General features: G+C 47.6%; 7 protein-coding genes across 7 annotated transcripts; 6 read left to right on the forward strand and 1 right to left on the reverse strand.

Moving 5' to 3' along the window:
• Positions 1 to 1930: 1930 nt before the first annotated feature.
• Positions 1931 to 2701, forward strand: N7479_003876 (putative DUF341 family oxidoreductase; the record flags this gene model as incomplete). Its single annotated transcript, XM_057251573.1, has 3 exons — positions 1931 to 1978; positions 2034 to 2052; positions 2103 to 2701. The coding sequence occupies 3 exons, from the start codon at positions 1931 to 1933 to the stop codon at positions 2699 to 2701; spliced, it is 666 nt and encodes a 221-aa protein (XP_057110898.1).
• A 449-nt stretch (positions 2702 to 3150) lies between these two features.
• On the forward strand, positions 3151 to 11129 carry N7479_003877 (putative polyketide synthase; the record flags this gene model as incomplete). Its single annotated transcript, XM_057251574.1, has 8 exons — positions 3151 to 3399; positions 3448 to 3534; positions 3586 to 3643; positions 3696 to 4035; positions 4086 to 4611; positions 4658 to 5258; positions 5302 to 9944; positions 9999 to 11129. 8 exons carry the CDS (start codon positions 3151 to 3153, stop codon positions 11127 to 11129), a joined length of 7635 nt encoding a protein of 2544 aa, XP_057110899.1.
• Positions 11130 to 12559: 1430 nt separating this feature from the next.
• N7479_003878 (uncharacterized protein) lies at positions 12560 to 16969 on the forward strand (the record flags this gene model as incomplete). Its single annotated transcript, XM_057251575.1, has 4 exons — positions 12560 to 14284; positions 14337 to 16347; positions 16404 to 16471; positions 16529 to 16969. The coding sequence occupies 4 exons, from the start codon at positions 12560 to 12562 to the stop codon at positions 16967 to 16969; spliced, it is 4245 nt and encodes a 1414-aa protein (XP_057110900.1).
• Positions 16970 to 17882: 913 nt separating this feature from the next.
• On the forward strand, positions 17883 to 19521 carry N7479_003879 (putative MFS transporter; the record flags this gene model as incomplete). Its single annotated transcript, XM_057251576.1, has 3 exons — positions 17883 to 18073; positions 18121 to 19151; positions 19211 to 19521. 3 exons carry the CDS (start codon positions 17883 to 17885, stop codon positions 19519 to 19521), a joined length of 1533 nt encoding a protein of 510 aa, XP_057110901.1.
• A 415-nt stretch (positions 19522 to 19936) lies between these two features.
• On the forward strand, positions 19937 to 20315 carry N7479_003880 (ATPase inhibitor IATP mitochondria; the record flags this gene model as incomplete). The annotated part of the gene is made up of 3 exons (XM_057251577.1): positions 19937 to 20067; positions 20121 to 20189; positions 20246 to 20315. The coding sequence occupies 3 exons, from the start codon at positions 19937 to 19939 to the stop codon at positions 20313 to 20315; spliced, it is 270 nt and encodes an 89-aa protein (XP_057110902.1).
• Positions 20316 to 20589: 274 nt separating this feature from the next.
• N7479_003881 (MCT family MFS transporter) lies at positions 20590 to 22309 on the reverse strand (the record flags this gene model as incomplete). Its single annotated transcript, XM_057251578.1, has 5 exons — positions 20590 to 20752; positions 20802 to 21077; positions 21136 to 21241; positions 21303 to 22219; positions 22275 to 22309. The coding sequence occupies 5 exons, from the start codon at positions 22307 to 22309 to the stop codon at positions 20590 to 20592; spliced, it is 1497 nt and encodes a 498-aa protein (XP_057110903.1).
• A 770-nt stretch (positions 22310 to 23079) lies between these two features.
• Positions 23080 to 24804, forward strand: N7479_003882 (uncharacterized protein; the record flags this gene model as incomplete). Its single annotated transcript, XM_057251579.1, has 2 exons — positions 23080 to 23550; positions 24175 to 24804. 2 exons carry the CDS (start codon positions 23080 to 23082, stop codon positions 24802 to 24804), a joined length of 1101 nt encoding a protein of 366 aa, XP_057110904.1.
• Positions 24805 to 24860: the final 56 nt, after the last annotated feature.

The following is a 24860-nucleotide window of genomic DNA, read 5'->3' on the forward strand; positions in this document are numbered from 1 at the left end:
TCTGGTAAGAATCGACGCCCCTGTCGGAGGGGAGTTTAGAGTGAGCGGGAGTGTGATCTGTCCTCTTTGGTATCGCGCGGAGGGCGGATTGGAAGCTCAATTGGGGGTGCTTCTAACAGGTTTATTGATGTGATATGGGACACGTAAGTGTACATATATGTATGCTGCGTCGTTGGGTAACATCACGTACTCCAATTTGGAAGCAGTCGATGCCGATCAAACTAACTCCGCAGGGTCGGTGTTGGGGGTCGAGTTTCTCAAACCGGGTTGTAACGATACCAGCTTGTCCTCATCATCCGAGATGGATGAAAAGATGAGATATCGCCAGCCTGGCGAATTATAGCAAAGAACCAATTACTAGACCAAACCAAGGGGATCTAGTGGGGGGGGGGGGGGGGGTGCATAAAATCTTATTTTGGAATGTACTGACTTGATCGGCAGAACTTTTAACCAAGCACATTTGAAGAGCTTAGTATTGTGAGAAGGTTGTTTACGAAGAACTGGCTGTTGGCAAGTAAGGTTGGCTAGGAATATCAACGGTCAATTGTGGTCCTGACTTCTCGGAAGATATCTTCTTCCTGTTCGAGTCTCGTGAGGACAGTCTGATAGATGTCTTGAAGGAGGAAAAACTAGGAGCAGGACGGGCGAGGAGATAAGATAGTGATGCGGATTGTTTCGATAGGCTCGGCAGAAGTCCTGCAAGCTGTTTGATCAAGTATCCGTCGCTAGATTCTGATGTTCCCCTGCCGAGCAACCTTCACTGTAAGGGTAATCTTGACCTGCTGCCCCGATTCACGAAGCCAAAATCAAACATCTTACTTCAGTTTGGCCCGTCATTCAGACCAGCCAGCCTCAAGGATTGTCGGCTATTTCACATCTGTTCCAGGTGTATCGACTGAGGTCGTGCAGTAATACTATTGGCACTTTTTCCTTGTGAAACCTTCCATGATTAAAAGACAAATCTTCTGGCCATAATGCCAAGTCGAAAAAGCATCACTGAGAGTCGATGTTTGAGTGTCGCGAGAGCTGCTTGCGGCTCCTCGAGAGTGGGCGCAGTAAGAACAGCGGCGTTATGAGAAACAAGGATGCTTTGGGGATAAGAGAAGGGATATGAAGAGTTGGAGGAGTTACCGGACAAGGTAAACGAGCCCGCTATCTGAGAAAGTACCAATCGTGCCTTCCTCATTCGAAGCCTCTGGGTTTCTGGCAATTGTGAAAGCCTCGGGTAGGAAATAAGAAGAACTTGGGTAAGATAGGGACCTCGAGAGCTAGAGCCTAATTTGGGGAGTTATTACAGCTATTGGGTAGATGTGGTTTCATACAAGAGACCTAGTCCATCACCATGCTGTCACCAACACTAGGCAGCCATTCCTAGTGTTTTGCCAGATGCTAGGATTGTTGTATATGGTAGATGGAGCAAAGGAGACTAGTCCCATTTAGGTTTCTACACCCCTACTGTTTACAAGTGGGATACAGTCGCAAACTGAATGTACCCAAGGATATGGTGACAAGCCTAATTTATACATACTAATTATATTATGATAGCCTAAAAAGCTATGTGGATGGCCAATAGGGCTTGCCTTGACATACACGTTTAGCAACCTAGAAATATCAATGGGTGACCATTAGCACCGTGGCTTTTTTAGGGTTGTCACTGAGTCAGTATGCAGAAATATGTAGTTCGACTGTTTGGTCTGTACAACTGATAGCTTTGCCGAGATGATCTGTCTCCTTGCGGCGAGTTTCAGGGCCCCTGGTCGTTCGTGCATATCGATGAAATTAAGCCGAACGAATCGAATGGCATTTCCGCCGTGGGCTGTTGTTTGCCACAAAGGAAAATATAAAATGTCGCAGGCAGACAGTGCAATCACTATGGCAAGTGGTAGTGATTCTTGACAACAACGGTGCCTTTTGCTCTACTTCCAACATAATGCCCCTACGATTGTTGTGTCTCCATGGTTGGGGAACAAATCAGAAGGCAAGTTACTGACACTGCTGATAGGGAGTGTGACGGCATCCTAACTTCCCCATAGATTCTACAGTCGCAACTGAGTATGCAATCTCCTGCTTTAATGGCGAGACACAAAACTCTAATTAAACAGGTGGCCTCATGCATGAGCTCCAACGTGACAATACAGCAACATTCTCTTTCCTCGAAGGGGAAGTCGACTCAGACCCAGGACCTGGAATCGCCGGCTACTATGATGGTCCGTACTACAGCTACTATCGTTTCCCACGCACCTTTTCCCACGAGGATAGCGATGAATCCGACATCCTGGAGGCGTACGGGCAACTGAGTGAAACAGTTGCCTTGGAGGGTCCGTTCGATGGGATTCTAGGCTTCTCCCATGGCGGCACATTGGCTGCTGGATTCATGATTCATCACGCCAAGATGAATCCGAATCAACCTGCGCTATTTCGATGCGCCATCTTCATCAATTCCCTACCACCCTTCCGCATGGAACCTGGAAAGTCTCCTGTCGTAGATGAAGGCTTAGAGGGGTTCATCTCTATCCCCTGCGTGCATATTGCCGGGGCCAAAGACCCACTCTTTGAGTACTCAATGGCTCTGTATCGGCTCTGTGCTACCAGGCATTCAACATTTGCCGTACATGGGAAGGGTCATGATGTTCCTAGTGATCAAAAGAATGTTGGCATCATCGCCACTGCAATTCGAAAACTCTCCAGTCAAATCTTGTGATACCCGATACCAAAGGAAAGGCCATCACTTCGGCTGTGCGACAGAGGGGCAAAGATTGCGTTAAGAAAATTCTGTTCGAGGAGGGGAGTAGTGTGTTTGCGGTTGTGGAACACAACTTGCAAGATATTGTAATAGTATATTGCAGATTCTTCGCGAAGGCAGAAAAATATGTTTCAAATCGAGACATTCATGGGCTTTGAGTTTTGTTTCGCCGTTGAGGGTTGCACCCGGATACTTACCTCGCTGCGAATGAGGTGAAACCTTCCTAGATATCCCGATGTAGAGTGTTACCGAGAACGAATAGAGCCAAAATAAAACACCAAATGGATTCATCGCTTTGATACAGGAAGGCCCACTGCCCTGGCCTGAGAAAAACCAGATCCCTCGCCCTTTCTTGACATGGGATATATGGTTATTGGCCGACGACATTCAGAAAACCAGAAGCAAAAATGTCGTGTCAAGCTAGTGTCAAACCCCTAAAAGCGAACATTTCAGAAGATGATTTGGCAGCCTTGGCCGCGGAAACCTGTATACCGATAGCAATTGTGGGAATTGGGTTCCGGGGACCAGGGGACGCCAAAAATGTCGACAAGCTGTGGGAAATGATTCTGACGGGTAGAGAGGCATGGACCCCAATTCCAGCTAGTAGGTGGAACAGCGCAGCATTCTATCACCCAGATCACAATCGACACGGAACGGTAAGCCATACATGCAATGAGACGGAATAACCAATAATGTGGGAATAGATCAACGTGGAAGGTGGTCACTTTCTGGAAGAGGATGTATCTGTGTTTGACGCGCCGTTTTTTAACATGACAAGTGACGAGGCAGCAGTGAGTACAGATTGGAGTGTTGTAGACGTCATCTAACTGTCAATCAATCAGGCTATGGACCCCCAACAGAGATTGCTCTTGGAAGTAGCATATGAAGGTCTTGAAAATGGTAGGTTATTCCTCCGACACGGGTCCACGCGTTCAAGACTAATAGTGGATAGCTGGAATTCCTCTGACCAACATCATGGGTACAAAGACATCGTGCTTTGTAGGATCTTTCTCTGCAGACTATACAGATCTGCTACTTCGGGATCCAGAGTGTGTACCCATGTATCAGTGCACAAATGCCGGACAATCACGTGCAATGACGGCAAATAGGCTGTCTTATTTCTTTGATTTGAAAGGGCCTAGTGTTACGGTAGACACAGCCTGCTCGGGAAGCCTTGTGGCACTCCATTTGGCATGCCAAAGCCTCCAGACAGGAGATGCGTCAACGGCTATTGCAGCGGGAGTGAATTTGATCTTGAGTCATGAGTTTATGTCAACCATGAGCATGATGAAGTAGGTCAAAATTTCTCGGTGCCTGAAAAGACTAAACTGATTAGTGCTAGATTTCTCTCATCAGATGGGAGATGCCATACCTTCGATGAACAGGCTAATGGGTACGCACGAGGCGAGGCAGCTGGCTGTCTCATTCTTAAACCCCTGGCTAAGGCGTTACACGACCGCAACACGATCCGAGCTGTGATACGAGCAACGGGTTCCAATCAGGACGGGCGCACAGCAGGAATAACACTGCCTAATGGGGCAGCCCAAGAAAGCTTGATCCGGAGCGTCTATACACGAGCTAATCTGGATCCCTCGGAGACAGATTTTGTGGAGGCTCACGGGACAGGCACATTGGCTGGAGACCCAATCGAGACTGGGGCAATCGCTCGTGTCTTCGGGACTGGACGTCCACCTGACACTCCTGTACGGATTGGCTCGATCAAAACCAATGTCGGCCACTTGGAAGGCGCAAGTGGAGTAGCGGGTGTGATCAAGGCAGTTCTGATGTTGGAAAACCGAACATTCTTGCCAAACAGGAATTTTGAAAAGATCAACCCGCGTATTCCACTCGATGATTGGAACCTCAAGGTTTGAATACTTGAGCAAGTCAAAAATTGGAGACTAACGCCAACAGGTTCAATTACGCCCTGAGCAATGGGGAACCACAGGACTTCGTCGCGTTTCCGTGAATAGCTTTGGGTATGGTGGAAGCAATGCCCATGTCATTGTCGAAGAAGCACATGGCTGCATATCTAGCTGCGGGCTCAAGGGAGATGACAGAATTCCAACCACCACAGCCCAAAACTATGATGACACAGTTCCTAGCACGCCGCCTGATTTATCTCGCATATTCATGGTTTCTGGTTTTGATGAAAGAAGTTGTACGCAACAGATGCAGGCTCTGAGCAATCATATCCTCGATAGGGAACATGAGGTTGACCATGAGAAGTTTCTGGATGATCTTGCATTCACAGTCAACGAGCGACGCTCTGTCTTTCCATGGAAGGCCGCCGTTGTCGGAGATACGATGTCAGGTTTGGCAGCCTCGCTCTCTCAGAACGTCAAAGCTAGGAGCGCTGTTCGGAAGCCAACCCTTGGGTTTGTCTTCACTGGGCAAGGCGCACAGTGGGCCGGGATGGGAAAGGAGCTGTTTCAGGCCTATCCTGTCTTCAAAATGTCAATTTTGAGTATCGACAGATATCTGAAAGATATTAGAGCTCCCTTTACAGTAGAAGGTACCTATACTGGCGATCTAAAAAGCCTCATGCACTGACATAGGCGTGAAAACAGAGGAGATCACCAAGTCACCCCAGGACTCGGATTTGAACCATCCAAGTCTCAGCCAGACAGTGTGCACTGCATTGCAGATTGCACTCGTTGATTTGCTGAAATCATGGGGTATATGGCCAGACTCCGTGACGGGTCATTCCAGTGGAGAAATTGCAGCTGCATACGCTACTGGTGGACTCAATATGAACGATGCAATGTCAGTGGCATACTACCGAGGGGCTGTGGCAAGCCAACTGCTGCATGACCAGCCAAACAGAGGTGCTATGCTGGCAGTTGGTATGTCTGTCGAAGATATACAGCCCTACCTGGACACATTTCAATCCAGACAGCTGGTGGTAGCGTGTATTAACAGTCCATTGAGTGTGACAATATCAGGTGATACCCTTGCCATCGATGCACTCGCACAAACATTGAAAGAAAAACAATTCTTCTGTCGGCTCCTTGAAGTAGGTGTTGCTTATCACTCTCCTCATATAGAACAGGTTGCAGAACAGTATTACAGCTTGATAGAACACATCCAGCCCCGAAGACCGGATCAAATAGCGGGAGACGACAGAGAAGGAGGTAGATCGCTCTTTTCCTCAGTTACTGGAGCAACGGCTGCTTTGGAAGAGTTGAATGCTCAGTACTGGGTGTCAAATTTGGTTGGTCAAGTGAAATTTGCCAAGTCCCTGAGGGCTTTGTGTTTTGAGACCAATGCCCAGCGTGCTGGGTATGCAGGGGTGTCCAGAATGAGAAGGGCTGGGGCAGCCCAAAAGCCTTCGGTGGATTGTCTCATCGAGATTGGTCCTCATGCGGCACTTTCCGGGCCGATCAAGCAAATTCTCCAGGCCGACGCGAAACTTAATGCTGCCGATATAGCATATATCAGCATTCTGAAACGCAAGGCCAATGCAGTCACTGCAGCGCTCGGAGCCGTCGCTACACTAGCATCACTCAACTATCCAATTAACTTTAGTGCAATCAATAGGCCTACAGGGACCAAGAAAATTCGTACACCACAGCTACTGCTTAATCTTCCAACATATGCCTGGAATCACACTAGGTCATATTGGGCGGAGCCACGACTGAGTAAGATATATCGGAATCGAAGCTCGCCGCGGATCGATTTGCTTGGTGCACCAGACAACATGGCATGTCCATTTGAGCCTCGATGGAGAAATTACCTTCGAACCTCAGAGCTCCCTTGGCTTCTTGATCACAAGATTCAGGGGAACATTGTTTTTCCCGCCGCAGGGTATCTGGCCATGGCAATCGAAGCATCGGTACAGCTGAGCAAGGGCAAAGAAAGGATTGCCAGATACGTTCTGCGAGATGTGGTAATACAATCAGCACTGGTGCTCAGTGAAACCTCTGCCGTCGAGGTTATGGTATCTCTTCAAATGTCAACACAAGACCACGAAAAATTGTACAATTTCCAAATATACTCCATCTCAGAGGAGAATAGGTGGAGTGAGCATTGTACTGGGTTGGTTGGGATACAGAGAAGCATTGGTGTTTCGGGTGATGGGCTCGAGGAAAGTGAGGGTTATGCGACGGTCCCGTTGGGGACAGAGGTTCATGGAATATCGGTTATTGATGTCCATGATTTTTATGAGAAACTTCAAAACTCCGGCCTGGAATACGGACCATGCTTCGCGAATATGACAAAAGCACGTGTCACTCAAGATGGGACGTGCTTTGCAGAAGTCACCATACCAGATACATTATCCGTGATGCCTGCGTCATTTCAGCATGAACTTTTCGTCCATCCATGCACTCTGGATAGCATGTTCCAAACAATTTTTGCCGCTCTACCTCCAGGTATGGGGATTGAGGAAGGACCTGCCATTCCTGTTTACATCGAAGAGATGATTGTATCCTCAAGTCTCAGCTGCTCGGGAGGAAAGCTAATGAGCATCTGTACTCATGTGCGCCCAATGCCCAAAAAGGGCGTGATGGCATGTATAGCCGCGGTGAGTTGTAACGAGATGAAATTCGAAACCGAGCCAACTCTTTCACTTCGTGGCCTACGATGTGCGCGGCTCGAGCGTCATGAACCGGCATCGCAGACAAAAGAAAGCCGCCTCATTTACCAGATTGACTGGAAGCCTGATCCGAAGTTTCTTTCTGGCAATAACGCGTCATTTCTATTCAACGACAAGGGTGCTGTTCAAGAACCCGCGCCTCAACCAGAATACGATGAGAGTGCAGCCGGCTTCATTAGAGCTGCGCTGGAGGAAGTCAGTACAACAGAGGCAATGGGGCTTGACTATTCTCACCGCAGATTCCGGTGTTATCTCCAAGATGTGCTCGAAAGACACGATAAAACCTCAATATCGTTATCTCACTGGGAAAATGTCGATTCCATGCCGATGGGAAGGCTCCTTCCTCTCATTGGCCAGAATCTGGTGGCTATTATTCGAAACCAAGTTGAATTTTCCACAGTCATCAAAGATGATCGCCTTTTGGATGAGTTCTGGGATATATTCTCAGCTGACGCCTCTTATCGGGCAGCTGCAAAGTATGTCAATTTGATTGGCCACACAAAGCCAGACATATCCATCCTTGAATTTGGGGTTGGGACAGGCCAGGTAGCGGAGGTAATTTTGAACCATCTTGTGACGCTCAATGGGACACCGCATTGCGGAAAATATACATTTGCTCACGAAAGTGCTTCTATTCTTGAGCATACCTTGAAGCGGCTGGAGGCGTGGTCCAAATTGGTTAGATGCAAACCCCTGGATCTTGGCAAGGATTTCACCAAGCAAGGATTTGAAAAGAATTCATTTGACATCATAATCCTGCCGCATGGATTGTGTACTGCACGTTGTGAAAAAAGTGCGCTTGCCAAAATCCATGATCTTTTGGGGCCACATGGCTATCTGATTGCAATCAATGCCTTTGACCCAAAGAAGGATGTCGTGAAAAATCTTTTATTTGGTGCATTGCACTGCTTGTCAGCAGAAGAATTCTGTCTGGGACAAGGTGGTTGGACAGCGAGTCAATGGGACGAGATCCTGAAAGATGCGTATTTCACAGAGGTTGATGCCTATGCGGAGCAAGACTCTGAGAAGAGCCACCAATTCATCGTGGGCAAAAAGCGAAAAACCAAAAGATCGCCTAGAATTGTTTCCATCATTTGTCAGGACAGAACAAAAGCTGTCAGATATCTAGTTAATGAACTCGAGAAGACCTCGGGGGATGTGAATGTGACAGACCTCGATAATGTGGAGTGTAAGGACCAGATTTGTTTGGTCTTGGATACTTCAAATTCTTCTTTGCTGGCCGCTCCCAATGAAGTCACATTCAGCAAGATAAAAGAATTGTTTACACAGAGTGGAGGAGTTCTCTGGATAACAAGGGGAGGGACAATTGAGGCCGTTAACCCTAACGCGGCCTTGGCTGTTGGATTTGCAAGAACGGCGCGCGCCGAATCGGGTGTCAACCCGATTGTCACCCTTGATCTGGATATTCAAAATCCCCTCTCGGAATCCCAAGCCGCGAAGATGATCGCAAAGGTGCTGGTTACGCGGTTTCTCCGTGAGAATATGGATGAAGACACGGAATATGCAGAGAGAAATGGACAAATCCTGGTTCCACGGGTACTAGAGAATGTGAAAGCGAACAAGGCCATGAACAGTATCAATGATATTGAGGCTGTATCCGATCAATTTTTCCATCAGCTCCAGCAACCTCTCCGTCTTTCCAGGAAATTTGATAACCCCGGTTTTGTTGGTGATTCCCAGATGGGAGAACTCCCGGTCGGCTACGTCGGAATCAAAGTACACTGTTTCAGCCTGAATAAATGGGATATTCAGCCAGATCATCTGGATTGGGAAACAGACGATACCATTGGTCTGGAGTGCAGTGGCATAGTATACAAGATCGGCACCGGGGTCCACGGCATTACGGTAGGCGACCGGGTTGCGTGTCTCGGAACTGGGACTGCGAGAAGCTTTTATCATGATCAAGCATCAGTCTTCCAGAAGATCGATGACGGAATGTCATTACAAGTGGCTTCATCTTTGCCACTAGCATATACAATTGCTTACTATGTTGTGAACTACCTGTCACTGACAGAGTCAAATGAGGTCGTTGTCATTCATGAGGCCGGCAGTCATTTCGGCCAAGCACTTCTTGAAGTGTACTTACTGAGGGACGCTCGGATATTTGCGATAGTACAGAGCTCCGAAGAAAAGGACTTGCTGAGCTCGAGGTTCGGGATATCCGAGGAGCATGTCTTCATAAACGAAAAAGATGATATAGTCAAGGGTGTGCTACGTTTGACGGACGGCAAAAAGGCAAACGTAGTAGTCACGTTCGAGACGACAGAGGACAAAGTTCTCCAGAATTGCACCGCGCCATTTGGTCGGTTTATTCAACTTCGAACAAACAATACCAAAACTAGACCATTGTCATGTCCTCAGAATATGTCCCTGTCTACTGTCAATATATTCGAGCTTCAAAGGGAGAGGACCGACCTTACCAACCAGATATGGCCGAAAGTCTTTCGCTTGTTCCTCCAAGGACGACTCAAAGGGCCTAGTTTTACCGATGTATATCAGGTTGGATATATTCAAGAGGCAATAACGGCAGTTCAAACCCGCCAACATGTTGTGGTCCATGTGGAAGACGGTGATACTGCGAAGGTACGGCCTATCCCATACCACGGAGGAAATTTGCCTCCGGCTAACGAGATCTAGGCCATGCTGCCTAAGGCTACCCATCCGTTGTTCTGTGGAAATGCGTCATATATGCTGGTCGGTGGGCTTGGCGGAATTGGGAGGGAAGTAGCTTCGTGGATGGCGCAAAATGGGACAAAGAGCCTAGTTTTCGTCAATAGAAGTGGCCTTTCAACGCATCAGTCTCAGACGACAGTCAGAAATCTGGTGGAAAAAGGTATCCAGGTAACTACAAGATCTTGCGACATATCCGATGAGACTGAAGTTCAACGAATGTTTCATGAGCTCTCTTATTGCGTGCCCCCAATACGGGGGCTGATTCAGGCAGCCATGGTCCTCAAGGACGTTCACGTTGAAAATATGAGGTTAGACGAGTATCGAGATGTCATGGGCCCGAAGTATCATGGGACATGGAATTTGCACCGATATGTCCCCGCGGACCTTGACTTCTTCCTGATGTTATCATCTATCAGCGGCGTTATTGGGAATGCCACACAGGCTGCCTATGCCACTGGCTGCACTTTCATGGATTCATTCGCTGCCTATCGAAGGGGTTTAGGTCTTCCGGCAGTGTCTTTGGATCTTGGAACGATTACAGATGTTGGCCATTTGGCCGAAAACAAGGATTTAGCCGCAAAGATGGAACGGCAAGGATTTCAGGGCACTAAAACGCCAACTCTTTTATCTCTGATACAATTTGCAATCTCTCAGTCAATGAGCGGAAGAGCACAACTTGTAACTGGCCTTGGCCAATGGAAAGAGAAGGAATCACTTGGGAATTTTGATGCGCCCTTGTTTGCCCACTTCCGATACATGTTTCAGGGTCATGGCGAATCTACTGCGCTTGGTGACTCGATGGAAGGATTGAAGGTTGAACTTGATGTTGCAAAAACGGTGGATCAAGCCACCATTTTAATCTGCGACGCTCTGAGCAGGAAGATTGCCTCTCACCTCTCCATCCCGATGGAAAACATTAATCCTTCGAATCCTGTTTCCGAGTATGGAGTTGACTCCCATGTGGCTGTGGACCTGCGCAACTGGATATCAAGATGCACGGATTGCACTATCCCCATTTTGGAAATTCTAGCAAGTTCTATGTTGGAGTTATCTCATAAGATTGCCAGCCAGAGAGTCGCCGGCAAATCGGAGTGAGTTACTAGTGTAATGGCGTGGAGCGAATACTATATATACTGTGGAATATCTAATATGATATCTACTCCGTTCTATCTAGCTTAACATTCATGGAAGTATATTACCAAGCATTGATTAGATTTCCTAAAGGCTGTAGATCAGGAATAAAAGAAATAAAACTACAAACTGACTTTCAAATGAATGAAAATTTCGACCAACTAACAGCCAATGGGAAACGAGTATTCTACCGTAATCTTGGAGCAATTAAAATCCATATGGATATCCACAAGTCCCTCCTTAACTGGTCCTAAGACATGTACGTCGAGAGGCTATGTTGTACTGTTATCATTTCCGTTAGCATTTCTATACTTACATATGTAATGATTATCCTTCACCTAGGCAAGTTATACGGGTATAGAGAGATACCACAGATATCGGAGCGTCCCGAATATTATCTTGGGCTAGATGAATCAGTTAAAGTCTTACAGAGTCAAGGACAGAGGCTGTATAAGTGGCCGATTCTGATAATAATGCAGCCATATAGTATGTAGATAAGAACTACATACTGATGTCGTGATGAAGGCTAAAATTAAGGAGTGATCATAATGGGGCCGGACTGTATAGTTAGCCCGAGGCCCGAAGGCTGTGTATAATGCTAATTTACTATACTTAGAATCCCTAGATTGTCCTCTCCGCTAGACCTGAATAAGGTAATTGGTTCTCCTCGAGTTTTAGTCTAGATCTATAAGAATTCGGAATGCACCATGGAAAGTCGCATAGTTGAGCACGAGGGTTTTACCCGCGAATCTTCCGTCTTACTATCACTAGTCGTCTGACTTTCCGTGGTTACATATAGGCAGAATTAGTTCAACTCTCGGCTTTCGGCGATTTCATCTCCGTGGAGGGATTTACTGTTTGATTAGTGTTAGTTATATAAACGTCGTGACTCTATGGTTTATTCTTACTTCCGAATAATAGAGGTGATACGGCCGACACCTGACATAAGGGGTTACGGAGTTACGGAGTATCTTGTAACTAATTATTCGGATTATTTTCTACCTCCTAAGACCGAGAAGAACAAAGATCTCAAGAGACCCAGTGGGCCAATGACTCCTGCGACTAGATTGATGCCAAGACTCCAATCGGAACTTGAGACAGGCGAATAAGCCGTTTAGTCAGCGGCTCGGACGCAGAGACTTTCCCCGAACGTTGATTGTTATCAAATTCATATGCTTTCTTGACAAGATCTATCACTTGGGCTCCGCACAAAATTTTTAATGTTGCCAATAATGTAACAATGAGGGTTCGGCCTCGGACTTCCGGGGCCGGTATCGTGGACCCCCCTAAGAATCTTATATAAGGATAGAGTTCTCCCCAAGTTGGTATATGCGTGGCCTAGTAATCCGCCTCTTTAAACGCCTCACATCTTCAGAGGTCTCTTCCCCGCCATCATGGATGGGCCAGAAAAGCCCCCGGGCGCAAGCTCTTACGAAATGCAACTAGACACTGAAAGCGCTAGGACGATCACGGGCGACGAAACTCCCCGCATGGAGACCCCCAGTCCCAAAGGAAATGACTGGAGCATGATGACCAAGCTCCAGGAGGATCACAATCGCGACATGGCTGCTGGATTCAGAAGACAGGAACTTGGTATCACTTGGAAGGATCTCTCCGTGCAGGTAATAAGCTCGGAGGCCGCCGTGAATGAGACTGTTCTTTCCCAGTTCGATATTCCCACCAAAATCAAGGAGAGCCGACGAAAGCTCCCTCTCCGAACAATTCTCAACAAGAGTCATGGCTGCGTGAAGCCCGGTGAAATGTTGCTTGTGCTGGGCCGCCCCGGCTCTGGCTGCACGACATTGTTGAAAATGCTTTCTAACCGACGAGGAGGATACAAATCAGTGGAGGGCGATGTTCGCTTTGGATCCATGACGCCCGAGGAGGCTAAATTGTTCCGAGGCCAGATTGTGATGAACACTGAAGAAGAGATCTTTTTCCCGACCCTCACAGTTGGTCAAACCATGGACTTTGCCACGCGCCTGAAAGTACCCTTTCATCTGCCAGATGGTATGACTGCCTCGGAATACCAGCAAGCCACGAAAAAGTTCCTCCTCGAATCCGTTGGAATCTCTCACACTGAGGATACTAAGGTCGGCAATGAGTACGTTCGTGGAGTCAGCGGTGGTGAACGCAAGCGAGTTTCAATCATCGAATGCATGGCTAGCCGAGGATCCGTCTACTGCTGGGATCAATCGACTCGTGGCCTCGACGCCTCTACTGCCCTTGAATGGACGAAGGCTATCCGCGCCATGACTGACACACTCAATCTGTCGACCGTGGTCAGTCTTTACCAGGCTGGTAACGGCATTTACAATCTGTTCGACAAGGTCCTCGTGCTTGATGAAGGAGAGCAGATCTTCTACGGTACTAGAGAGCAAGCCAGGCCATTCATGGAGGAAGCCGGATTCATTTGCCGCGAAGGTTCAAACGTCGCCGATTACCTCACCGGTGTTACTGTACCCACCGAGCGCAGAATTCGAGATGGGTTCGAGAACCGCTTCCCGCGCAACGCCGAGGCCCTGAGAGCTGCATATGAACAATCGACAATATATTCCCAAATGGTAACAGATTATTCTTACCCGGATTCCGAGATCGCCCGCGAGCGGACTGAGGAGTTCAAGCAAGGTGTACTATATGAAACTTCCAAAAAGCTACCCAAGAACAGCTCCTTCACAGTTGGCTTCATTGATCAGGTCAAGATCTGTGTGCAGCGCCAGTACCAAATTCTTTGGGGTGACAAAGCTACGTTTATCATCAAGCAGGTGGCAACACTTATCCAGGCCCTAATTGCCGGCTCCCTGTTTTATGATGCCCCCAATAACTCTGGTGGACTTTTCATCAAGTCCGGTGCCGTTTTCTTCTCCCTTCTCTACAACAGCTTGCTCGCCATGAGTGAAGTGACCGAGTCTTTCTCTGGAAGACCTGTGTTGATCAAGCACAAGGGCTTCGCTTATTTCCACCCGGCCGCTTTCTGTCTTGCCCAGATCGCGGCGGACATTCCTGTATTGCTTTTCCAAATTTCTGTGTTTGGTCTGGTTCTCTACTTCATGGTTGGACTCACAATGACCGCCGGCGCATTCTTCTCCTGGTGGATTATCGCGTTCACAACCACAATGGTATGTAATTTTTTCTCCACTTGACTCATGGATGTAACTAATCGGTACACAGACTATGACTGCACTTTTCCGAGCTGTGGGCGCTGCCTTCTCTACCTTCGATGGCGCCTCCAAGGTGTCGGGGTTTCTCATCATGTGCACCGTTCTTTACACCGGATATCAGATCCCAAAGCCTCAAATGCACCCCTGGCTCGGGTGGATCTTCTGGCTCGATCCGCTTGCCTACGGGTTTGAGGCTATGCTGAGCATTGAATTCCATGATAAGACTCACATTCCATGCGTCGGCACCAACCTCATACCCAACGGCCCCGGATATGAGGATGTCGCAGCGCACCAAGCGTGCGCTGGTGTGCCTGGTGCGATTCCAGGCCAGAACTTCGTGGTCGGTGAAAACTATCTAGCATCGCTTTCGTACAGTTACTCGCATGTTTGGCGCAACATGGGTATCAATTGGGCCTGGTGGGTTTTGTTTGTTTTCATCACGATCGTCGCAACTACAAGGTGGAAGACAGCGTCTGAGGCGGGTAGCACTCTGGTCATCCCTCGTGAATACTTGCACAAGCATGTCCAAAATCAACAGAAGGACGAGGAAGGCCAGAGTTCAGAGAAGAAGGTTTCCCAAACCAAGGATGAGAGCCCAAAGCTCGACAACCAGTTGGTCCGCAACACCTCGGTCTTCACATGGAAAAACCTTTCATACACAGTGAAAACACCCACTGGTGACCGCCTCCTCCTTGACAATGTCCACGGATGGGTGAAACCTGGTATGCTCGGGGCTCTTATGGGCTCGTCTGGCGCCGGCAAGACCACCCTGCTTGATGTTCTCGCTCAGCGCAAAACCGAAGGAACTATTCATGGCTCTATCATGGTTGACGGACGTCCATTGCCAGTCTCATTCCAGCGTTCAGCCGGCTATGTTGAACAGCTGGACATCCATGAACGCATGGCCACGGTTCGGGAATCATTGGAATTCTCTGCGCTTTTGCGCCAACCTGCTACCGTTCCTCGCGAAGAGAAACTTGCTTATGTGGATGTTATCATTGACTTGCTCGAGCTCCATGATCTGGCTGATACCATGATTGGTAGTGTGGGAGCTGGATTGAGTGTCGAACAACGCAAGCGTGTCACTATCGGAGTTGAACTTGTTTCTAAGCCTAGCATTTTGATTTTCCTCGACGAGCCTACCAGTGGTCTTGATGGCCAGAGCGCGTACAACACCGTCAGATTCCTTCGCAGACTTGCAGATGCTGGCCAGGCTGTCCTGGTCACTGTTCATCAGCCATCTGCCCAACTTTTCGCCGAGTTCGATCAGCTTCTTCTTTTGGCCAAGGGAGGCAAGACTGTTTATTTCGGTCCTATTGGAGAAAATTCGAAGAGCATCAAGAACTACTTCTCACGTTACGGAGCGCCATGCTCGCCTGATACTAACCCTGCTGAGCACATGATCGACGTCGTTTCGGGCCAACTGAGTCAGGGTAAAGATTGGAACAAGGTCTGGCTGGAATCACCTGAACACGGTTCCATGCTCAAGGAGCTTGATGAGATCATTGAGACCGCCGCATCAAAGCCGGCAGCTATCACCGATGATGGTCGGGAGTTTGCTACCACCCTTTGGGAGCAGACTGTACTAGTTTCGAAACGTACCTCGACCGCCTTGTTCCGAAACTGCGACTACATCGATAACAAATTTGCCCTTCACATCTCATCCGGCTTGTTTATAGGCTTTAGTTTCTGGAAGATTGGTGACGCTGTCACCGATCTTCAGACTGTGTTGTTCTTCATCTTTAACGCCATCTTTGTCGCTCCCGGTGTGATCAATCAACTGCAGCCGACCTTCCTTGAGCGTCGTGATCTGTTTGAGGCACGCGAGAAGAAGGCCAAAATGTACTCCTGGAAAGCGTTCACTATTGCCTTGATTGTCTCGGAGTTCCCATATCTAGTTGTCTGTGCCGCCCTCTTCTTCAACTGCTGGTACTGGCTTGGTGGTATGCCAGTTGATTCTAGCAAGAGCGGTAGCATGTTTTTCGTGTTCCTTCTCTATGAGTTCCTTTACACCGGCATTGGTAAGCCCCCCATTCTGTCCGTTTTACATCAACCCCCTCTAACAAATTACCCCTAGGTCAATTCATCGCTGCATACGCACCGAACGCTGCCATGGCTTCTATGATGAACCCTCTCGTACTAGGAGTAAGTCCTCTTCGTTCTCACCCTTCGTGATATCTCAACTAACACTGCACCTCTCAGATCATGATTTCTTTCTGCGGTGTCTTGGTCCCCTATGCTCAAATTCTCAGCTTCTGGCGATACTGGATCTACTGGCTCAACCCTTTCAACTACCTCATGGGCAGCATGTTGGTCTTTGGAGAGTTCGATCGCGAAGTCCATTGCAAGGAGCAAGAATTCGCCAAGTTCGATGCACCAAATGGACTCACTTGCGGTGAATACCTGAACGACTTCATGCAGGCCATGGGCGCCCGTATGAACCTCGTCAACCCCGAGGCGACCGAATCATGCCGCGTGTGTCAATACACCCGTGGATCCGATTACCTTGTCACTGTCAACCTGATGGACTACTACTATGGCTGGAGAGACACGGGCATTGTGGCCCTTTTTGTGGTCAGCTCATATGCGCTGGTGTTTGGCCTCATGAAATTGAGAACCAAGGCTTCCAAGAAGGCCGACTGATGGGGTTTGGAATTCTAGGTGTTTGGACTTTCAGGGGTTTGGTTGTCAACTTTTCCACCACTCATTATATATAGACTTGCATTGTCTTTTTTCTTTTCTTCTTCAACCTTCATTCTCTAGACTTTCTCTTTCCTTGTTCACTTTTCATTCTATGCGATCATCTCGATGTATGAGTATATATCTCTTTTTCTTCTCTACCGTTAGCTACAAAATCTGTGCATCTCGACTTATCCGTTTGAACTTCAATATATATTAATTGAAATCATTATCTTTCATTTCTCATTTGAATATTTCACAGAAAACCACTAGTAAGATGCCGAGGATAGAGAAACTCGCCCCAAGATAGGAGTTACACCGGCCAAGCTCCAGCCACACGGAGAAAGTGCGAGCCCTCCAGAATGAAAGAAAAGAACAACGACAAAGACTGGCGGATCCAATGATCGACATAGGGGACCGATACTACATTCCTGTTTAGTCCTCGCTAATAGACAAGTCGACACTTGGAGCTCGGCTGATCACGGACTTTGTCCGAGCCAATGTCAAAAAAACGGCCAAGTTGAAGCCCGAGACCCCAGTCTTGGCTAAATAGGTTGGGGTAAAGGATTGTGTTTCGTTTAGAATCCTTCATGCCACAGGTCAATTGTGTATCCACCGTGGGGGCCCCTCAACACCGTCATACCACCAGATCCCCTCGTATAATCTCCGCTATGAGATCTCCCCGCAAAGTGATTGGACCCCCACGTTTCTCCAGAATTCAGAATTCACGGGGTAAATGCGATCTCCGTGATAGCTGTCGGGTTGCCACTTTTGTAGTGTAACATGACATGGCCCATCCCGCTCTCCGCACATAAATGAGCGCTCCCCGGAGCGGAGCTTGTGTCTGCGTTATACTATTCTATTTGATCCAAGCATAATGGTCGGAGCTGAAAATGCTATCAGTGAGGCGGAGTTGGGGATGAAGATGGACTTGAGCCATGAGGAAGTTGTCCATATGACAGAGTTGTCTGAGGAAGATAAAGTTATCGAGAAGGCACTGCGTAGACGCATTGATGCCCTGATTATGCCACTGGCTATTCTGGTCTATCTGATGAATTATATTGATCGGTATGTTTGTCTCATTCATACCACTCGGTCAATACTAATAGAACCAGCAACAATTATGCCGCAGCGAAACTCCAGGGCCTTGAAGAGGACCTCAACCTCGATGATACCAAATACCAAACCGGCCTCTCTATTCTCTTCGTTGGATACATTCTCATGCAGGTACCTTCAAACATGCTTCTGAACTACATGGGCCGACCATCCCTGTACATCGGGTTCTTCGTCACCGCTTGGGGGCTGGTATCGACATTGACAAGTCAAGTTACAAGCTATGGAGGAATTGTGGCCTGTCGATTCATTCTAGGTCTGGTTGAAGCACCATTCTTCTGCGCTATTCTCTTCTATCTATCCAAATGGTATACAAAGAAAGAACTGGCTTTCCGTATGAGTATCTTCTACTCCGGCTCCCTGCTGAGTGGCGCTTTCGGAAATCTCATTGCCGCTGGTATTCTCAACGGTCTTAAAGGCCAACGAGGACTTACGGCATGGCAATGGCTTTATATTATCGAAGGTTCCATCACCTGTGCCATCGGACTGGTCATTTGCTTCGTTCTACCCGACTTTCCGGAGACATGGAAACTTCTGGACCCGGAGATGCGCCGAGTTGCCCAGCGACGTCTGGCCATTGAGGCTGGCCAGTCCGATGTGGATGAAGGGGGTGGCAAAACACAGGTGGAGGGATTCAAACTCGCAATGACCGACATCAAAACATATGCATTCGCCCTGGCATATATGTGCATCACCGGAGCTTCAGGTTTCCAGAACTTCTTCCCGACATTGGTGAAGACTCTCGAGTTGCCCGAAACCATCACTCTGGTGCTGGTGGCACCCCCATATCTCTTCATGGTTGTATATTCCCTTTGCCACTCTGTGGCTTCTGATAAGCTGGAGAAGAGGTTCTGGTTCTTCATTTACCCGATCCCGATCACTATCATTGGATTTGTCATCTTCATGACAACCAACTCTTTTGGACCACGCTACTTCTCGTTCTTCTTGATGGTCTTCGTCTTCGCCCAGAATGGAACTCTATACTCTTGGCTGGCGAGCTCCATTCCTCGTCCACCGGCCAAGCGCGCTGTGGGTATGTGATATATCCATTCCCTGAATGTGTTCTACTGGCCATGCAGCTAACCAGTACAGCCTTCGCATTTTTCAACTCAGTTGGAAACAGCGCTTCAATTTGGACCCCTTACACATATTTTGAAAGGGAAAAACCTCATTACATCACGGCAATGGGTGTTTGCATTGCGCTGCAGATCGTTGGTGGCCTTGCAGCCACCTTCTTATACTTCAATTTGAAAATGCTCAACAAACGCCAGGAGCGTATAGAGAATGAGGAGGTGCAGCTTAGTGAGAAGGATATTCGTCGGTTGCAGGTTACTGCTGATATTGAGGGAATTGATATTGCCGCTGCTAGACGGCTGCAGAAGGGATTCCGTTATGTATTGTAAAGAATTCTAGCAAACTTGATATGATTGATTTGATTTGATCGGATTCGACATACTAATATTGTATTATTCCAGATTAAATGCATACGGGAATTCTCAGTATAGAACATAGTCCTACCAACTGTAGCAACTCAGATATAATAAAGAGGAATAAAGGGATAGAGTCCGAGTGGCACGACTTGTCTCATATGCTCCGAATTTCCCAATGCATCAACCCATAGTCACCTGACTCAATGAAGTCATCATTTAAATATCCGTGGACTCCAGGGCTACTCTCTCATCGCCATTTCTTCCCATCACATCCACATCTCTGAATTGTTCACAGCTTCACAGTCCAATAGTTCAAACCTGACTCCAAGTACTCTATCGTACACAGTGTGACAAATCGAGTTCGACATCCCCATAGCATTTTCCCACCATGCAATCAACAACTTTACGACCTATTTTGCGTATTACTACGAATTCAACCCTTCTTCGATCTCTATCTACCACTCCTAAAATTATGGGTGCAGGTGATCTGGGTTCGACAAAGTCGGGCTTCATGGCCGAGTATGGGGACACAACTACAAAATGGATGACGTCATAGCTGACCATTCTAACAGGAAGGACTCTTTCGCCAAACGTGAGGCTGCACATGAAGCCATGTATATTCGAGAGCAAGAAAAGCAAAAGTGAGTTGCACTGGCTGTATATGTTCATCTAAAGACGTTGACTTACTCGGCAATAGGCTTGAGCGTCTTAAGGCAAAGCTTAAGGAACAGCGCAAGCATATGAATGAACTTGACAAACATCTGTAAGGATCCTCGATTTTCCCAATGAGCCAAATTCTGACAATCGCAGTGATGAGTTTGCCAAGAGTCAGGGGGGCGAACAGAACTAGCTTTCCGACTTCGTTGCGGGCATGTCCTGAACGATCGAGCTCACCCGAGACATTACTCAACTTTCAACTAACAACAGTGCCACAATCATTCTCAAATTTTTGTACACGATAATTTTCTATCCTAGCGTTATTATGACCTGGAATGCGACATCAAATTTCAATCTGAGATCATTTTCTATTCTATCCATCAACTAGATCTTTGCCTGCCACCTCCACCGGTAGCTCAAACAGGCCCATCTCGCCATCACGAACAAACCAAGTGAGACTATCAAAACACTTCCCAAATAAGCCACCATGGCTCTCTTCCCGACTTTGTCAAGCATCTCACCGCCAATGGGGATACAGATTAGTGTGCTTGGTTCCCATTAGCGACGCGCTACCAAACTGGATTTTAATGACTTACGCAAAACTGACAATAGAATATGTCAGCCCGAACCTTCCACCGACCTCGCTCGCCTTGGAGATCTGCCCAATACAGGCCGGTGCAAGACTCAGAAATGATCCTGAAGCAAGCCCAAAGATAACCGAGAACATGTAAAGTCCTGCCAGGGAATTACCGAAGGGGAGCCAGATCACAAACACTGCAAATGCACCCACAGCAATAAGTGCGGTCTGCGTGTTGATTCTGCCAAACCGATCAGCCACACCTCCGGCCCCCAAACGTCCTACCGTGGAGGCTCTATTCCAGACTAATCAGCGCTTTACTCGAAACACCATCAACACCAATCGCCACTCACATATTTAGAACAGCGAGAAGAATGACACTGGTATTGGTAGAAAACCCCTGCATAATAACATAGGTTGGATAAAGGCCTATGCCAGCGAAAACCTCCAACTCGAGAGCTGTCCCAAGTCAGCATTTCGTTTCTTCTGCTATCCGGATCCTCAACCGAAATCAACTCACCAAAGATGCCCAATGTCAGCCAGGTAAACCTTGGATCTTGCAAAGAACGCAGGTTGACAGTTGATTTACTTCTGCCCTTCGGAAGACGTGCCTTCACCAGAACTGTTCCAACCATACACAATACCAGCACCAGAAAAGCCAGCAATCGAATCGTCCACTTATATCCCAAATTGGTGAATCCGGCTCTGAGCACAAAGGGAAGCACCACACCACCGAGTCCCGCACCCGACATCGAAATCCCAATAGCAAGAGCTGCCTTTTGATCGAACCATTGAGGTACACTGGCCAACGCCACCGTGCTCAAGAGCGCGGCACCAGTTCCAGAGAGAACACCAAGAGTAAGAACAAAATGCCAGTAAAGATGGCTTTCAGCAAGGAGAAGAAGACCAGCCACATAGCATACAGTACCAGTGATCAGAATCGTCCTAGGCCCATATCGATCAAACATCGGCCCAACCTGGACAGAAACACCCAGGCCAAAGAAGGTGAACAGTCCCGGAATCCAGCCGATTGCACTAGGCGAGTAGCTCGCTAGCTGGTGAGTAGCGAAGTAATTTTGCAGAATTCCGGTCGTATTCATCACGCCGAATGTACCCATCAAGAGACAAAATGACCCCATCACAACACACCATGCTTGCAGTCCTCCGTCTGGGAATGTCTCATCGGTACTATGACCGGTGAGATGGGTGGTCAGTGTGGATAGCTCGGCTGGGGGTTCGATAATGGAAAATGCCGACCGGGGAGCTTCTTCGTCGAGGTTTGTGTTGTGTCCAGAGGGATATCCAGACACACTTGTCGAGGCTGATTGCCATGGCTCTTGTACTGCCTGTTGCACAGATATGGTGGAATTTTGCATAATGATATTCTTGACCCTCGACAGATGGATACTGAGGTGAGACTTTGAGCTCAACAATTTGCTATAGGAATATCCTAAAAGATCCCAATTATTTGAAAGTGACTCATTAGCTGAACATGATAAGGGTTTGCATTAGTCTCAGTGAGTTCATGGTGGGGTAGAATATCGTATTTTGGAGTATACATCGGCACCGGCTTCCGATTTTGATCGGGGATGGCCGTGGTCGCCAGTAGACATAGGATATGTATTTTGATTTATATTCTTCAGAGGCTTAGAGTCGGGTCCGGTGGCTGAATTGGTTTCCTTCCAAAATCCTAGATCCTAGGACACTTCAATGTTCTTCTTTACGATATTTTCACCATCGGCTCCCTTCCCGAGATTACTTGGCGTTGAGTCGGCGTCCGAAAGGGGGAATTTGATCAGGAATACATATGTAGAAAAATGTGCGTTAGTCACTTTGGAAATACCTTCGGATATTATTCTTTGATGGTGGGATTTGAGTGTAGAATCTCTATGGATACACGCAATTTGTCTCAAGAATCACGTACCCGATATGTATATCGGCATTGATCTTTTTTTTTTCCATGGAAAGTTCATGTCATAGAATAATTTCAGATATTTTTTTCTTGAATCGCATATATAGAGATTGCCAAATGCAAAAGGATAGTTATGTAGCTGTATAGTACAAAGTGAGGTTGGTGAAGATGGCATGACAGTCTCGCCACTCCCAAAATCACCCGCACCAAAAAGAAAAAGATCCCGATTTCCTCCATTCAACATTTCAAACCGAGTGGCATGACTTGGGGAATTAAACCAGGTGACGCTGTAACCATTTCGTCTGTGAATAGCAATTTTTACTTACCTAGCATATATTTACCCTATTTCTCTTGACATTCAAGAACATCAATTCAGATCTCTAAAATGTCAACAACACAATGCACTAGGCTCCTCACCAGAAACATTCCTCAAGTGAGGCGAGGACGCCAACTACAAACCTCTCGTGTCACTCTCGTTGGCACTCCAACCCCAAGTCGCAATCCTACCATTGACTCTGAACGTTTACCATATCGACTCTACGAACTCTCTCTAAAGAAGATCCGAAAAGAGGCCCACGCGGCTGAACCCGATCTACGCCATGTCATTGCTGGCCTCGCAATGCAAAAAGTGGTTTCCACTGCTGTGCATGATGATCTTCTGCATCGAGTCGACATGATCGAAACCGCAAAACCACCTCCAAGACTACCCATCTTACCAGGGGCCGACGAGCCGTGGGAGCATGAAGAAGTCACCGCATACCAATCATCAAACCCAAATACCTGGGATATTGAATCTCTCGATCAAGCACTTTATGAGATGGAACGTGCGAGCAAGAAAGGGAATGTTGCAAAATCTGTTTGTTTTCAATTAATTAGTGAGATGGATAAATGATCGAATTCATACCAACGCGTCCAAAGGTGTTATATAAGTCCCATTAAACCACTTGTTCAACTCGCCCTATAGATATTATTTTCATCCCGCAATCCACGTGGCTCTTGAGGATACTGTGCCCATAAGTCATCCTATGGGGTGTTTCGCCTCAATCATCTCTCGCTTCTGTCACTGCTCTCACTTTCACACCGGAGGCCTGGCAGTTTTGCCATTCCCCTCTTACACTTTTCGTTGATTCTATCCTTACAATCTTCTCTTCAAGCATTTTTCTTGCTCAAATCTGCCTCGGGTCTTGCTGCTTATGATTTCGCGCTTTCTTTCGGCTTGCAAACTTATGATTTCATTACGCTGAAGCATTTTCCTGAAGCATTGCCGTAACATCCAACCATGGCGGAGGAAACCAGATGGTGCTACACCTGCAATAAGGAAAAGCCAAAGGATATGTTTCGGGCACCTGAAGCTACAGGGAAGGAATTCTATAAGTTGTGTGAGGCTTGCCGCACAAAATATCGAAATGTGAGGACATCACATGCCTAGATGGGCAGAAGCTTGCCATTAATCTTTCAAATCTAGACTAAAATCACACAGAGATCACGAGCCAAAAGGGCCAAAACAGACGGTGGACGAGTTAGACCATATTCTCTCCCCGAGCCATCGCCCCAAACGAACATCCACCTCAGCAACTCGGAGACTGGACCTGCCTCTGCAAGGACTAGTGCTGCGCCAACCACCCCAATACCTGAACAACCGAAAAACTCGCACGCAGATACCAGCGATCACAGTCAAGTCACAATTGCACCGCCCGTTGTCGAAAGCTCTGCGCAAAGCACAACAACAACCACTGTCATCACCATTTCAACCACCACCGTCTCCAAGAATATGACTGAAACATCAAATAAATCGGAAGAAAATGCAAAGTCAACACAAAACCATATCCCAGAGGTCAAAGATGAAGACCCGGAATCAGTTTCAAGTGGACCTGGATCCGAACAGCGAAGTGAAATGGAACTAGGAAATCACCAGCGTCCTGAATTCTTTGGCTGTCTGCATTGCGAGAACCTTCGCCCATGGCCAATGGCGGCGCTTCACATCTGTTTGTTGTGCATTCGGGACTGGAAGTGGTGTGCGAAGGGTGCCCACAATCAAGCCAAGGCGAACTTCATGTGGAATGATGAGGAGCACGAGGAGTGTTATGTGTGTTACTTCGCGGGTATGTAATGCTTTTTGCTCGGCATGGAGACTGCAGGATTATATCTCCGCATGAAGCACCTATA

The sequence above is a fragment of the Penicillium vulpinum genome (genome assembly GCF_028829585.1).
Source record: "Penicillium vulpinum strain IBT 29486 chromosome Unknown utg000002l_segment0_segment0, whole genome shotgun sequence".
Taxonomy (NCBI): Eukaryota; Fungi; Ascomycota; class Eurotiomycetes; order Eurotiales; family Aspergillaceae; genus Penicillium; species Penicillium vulpinum.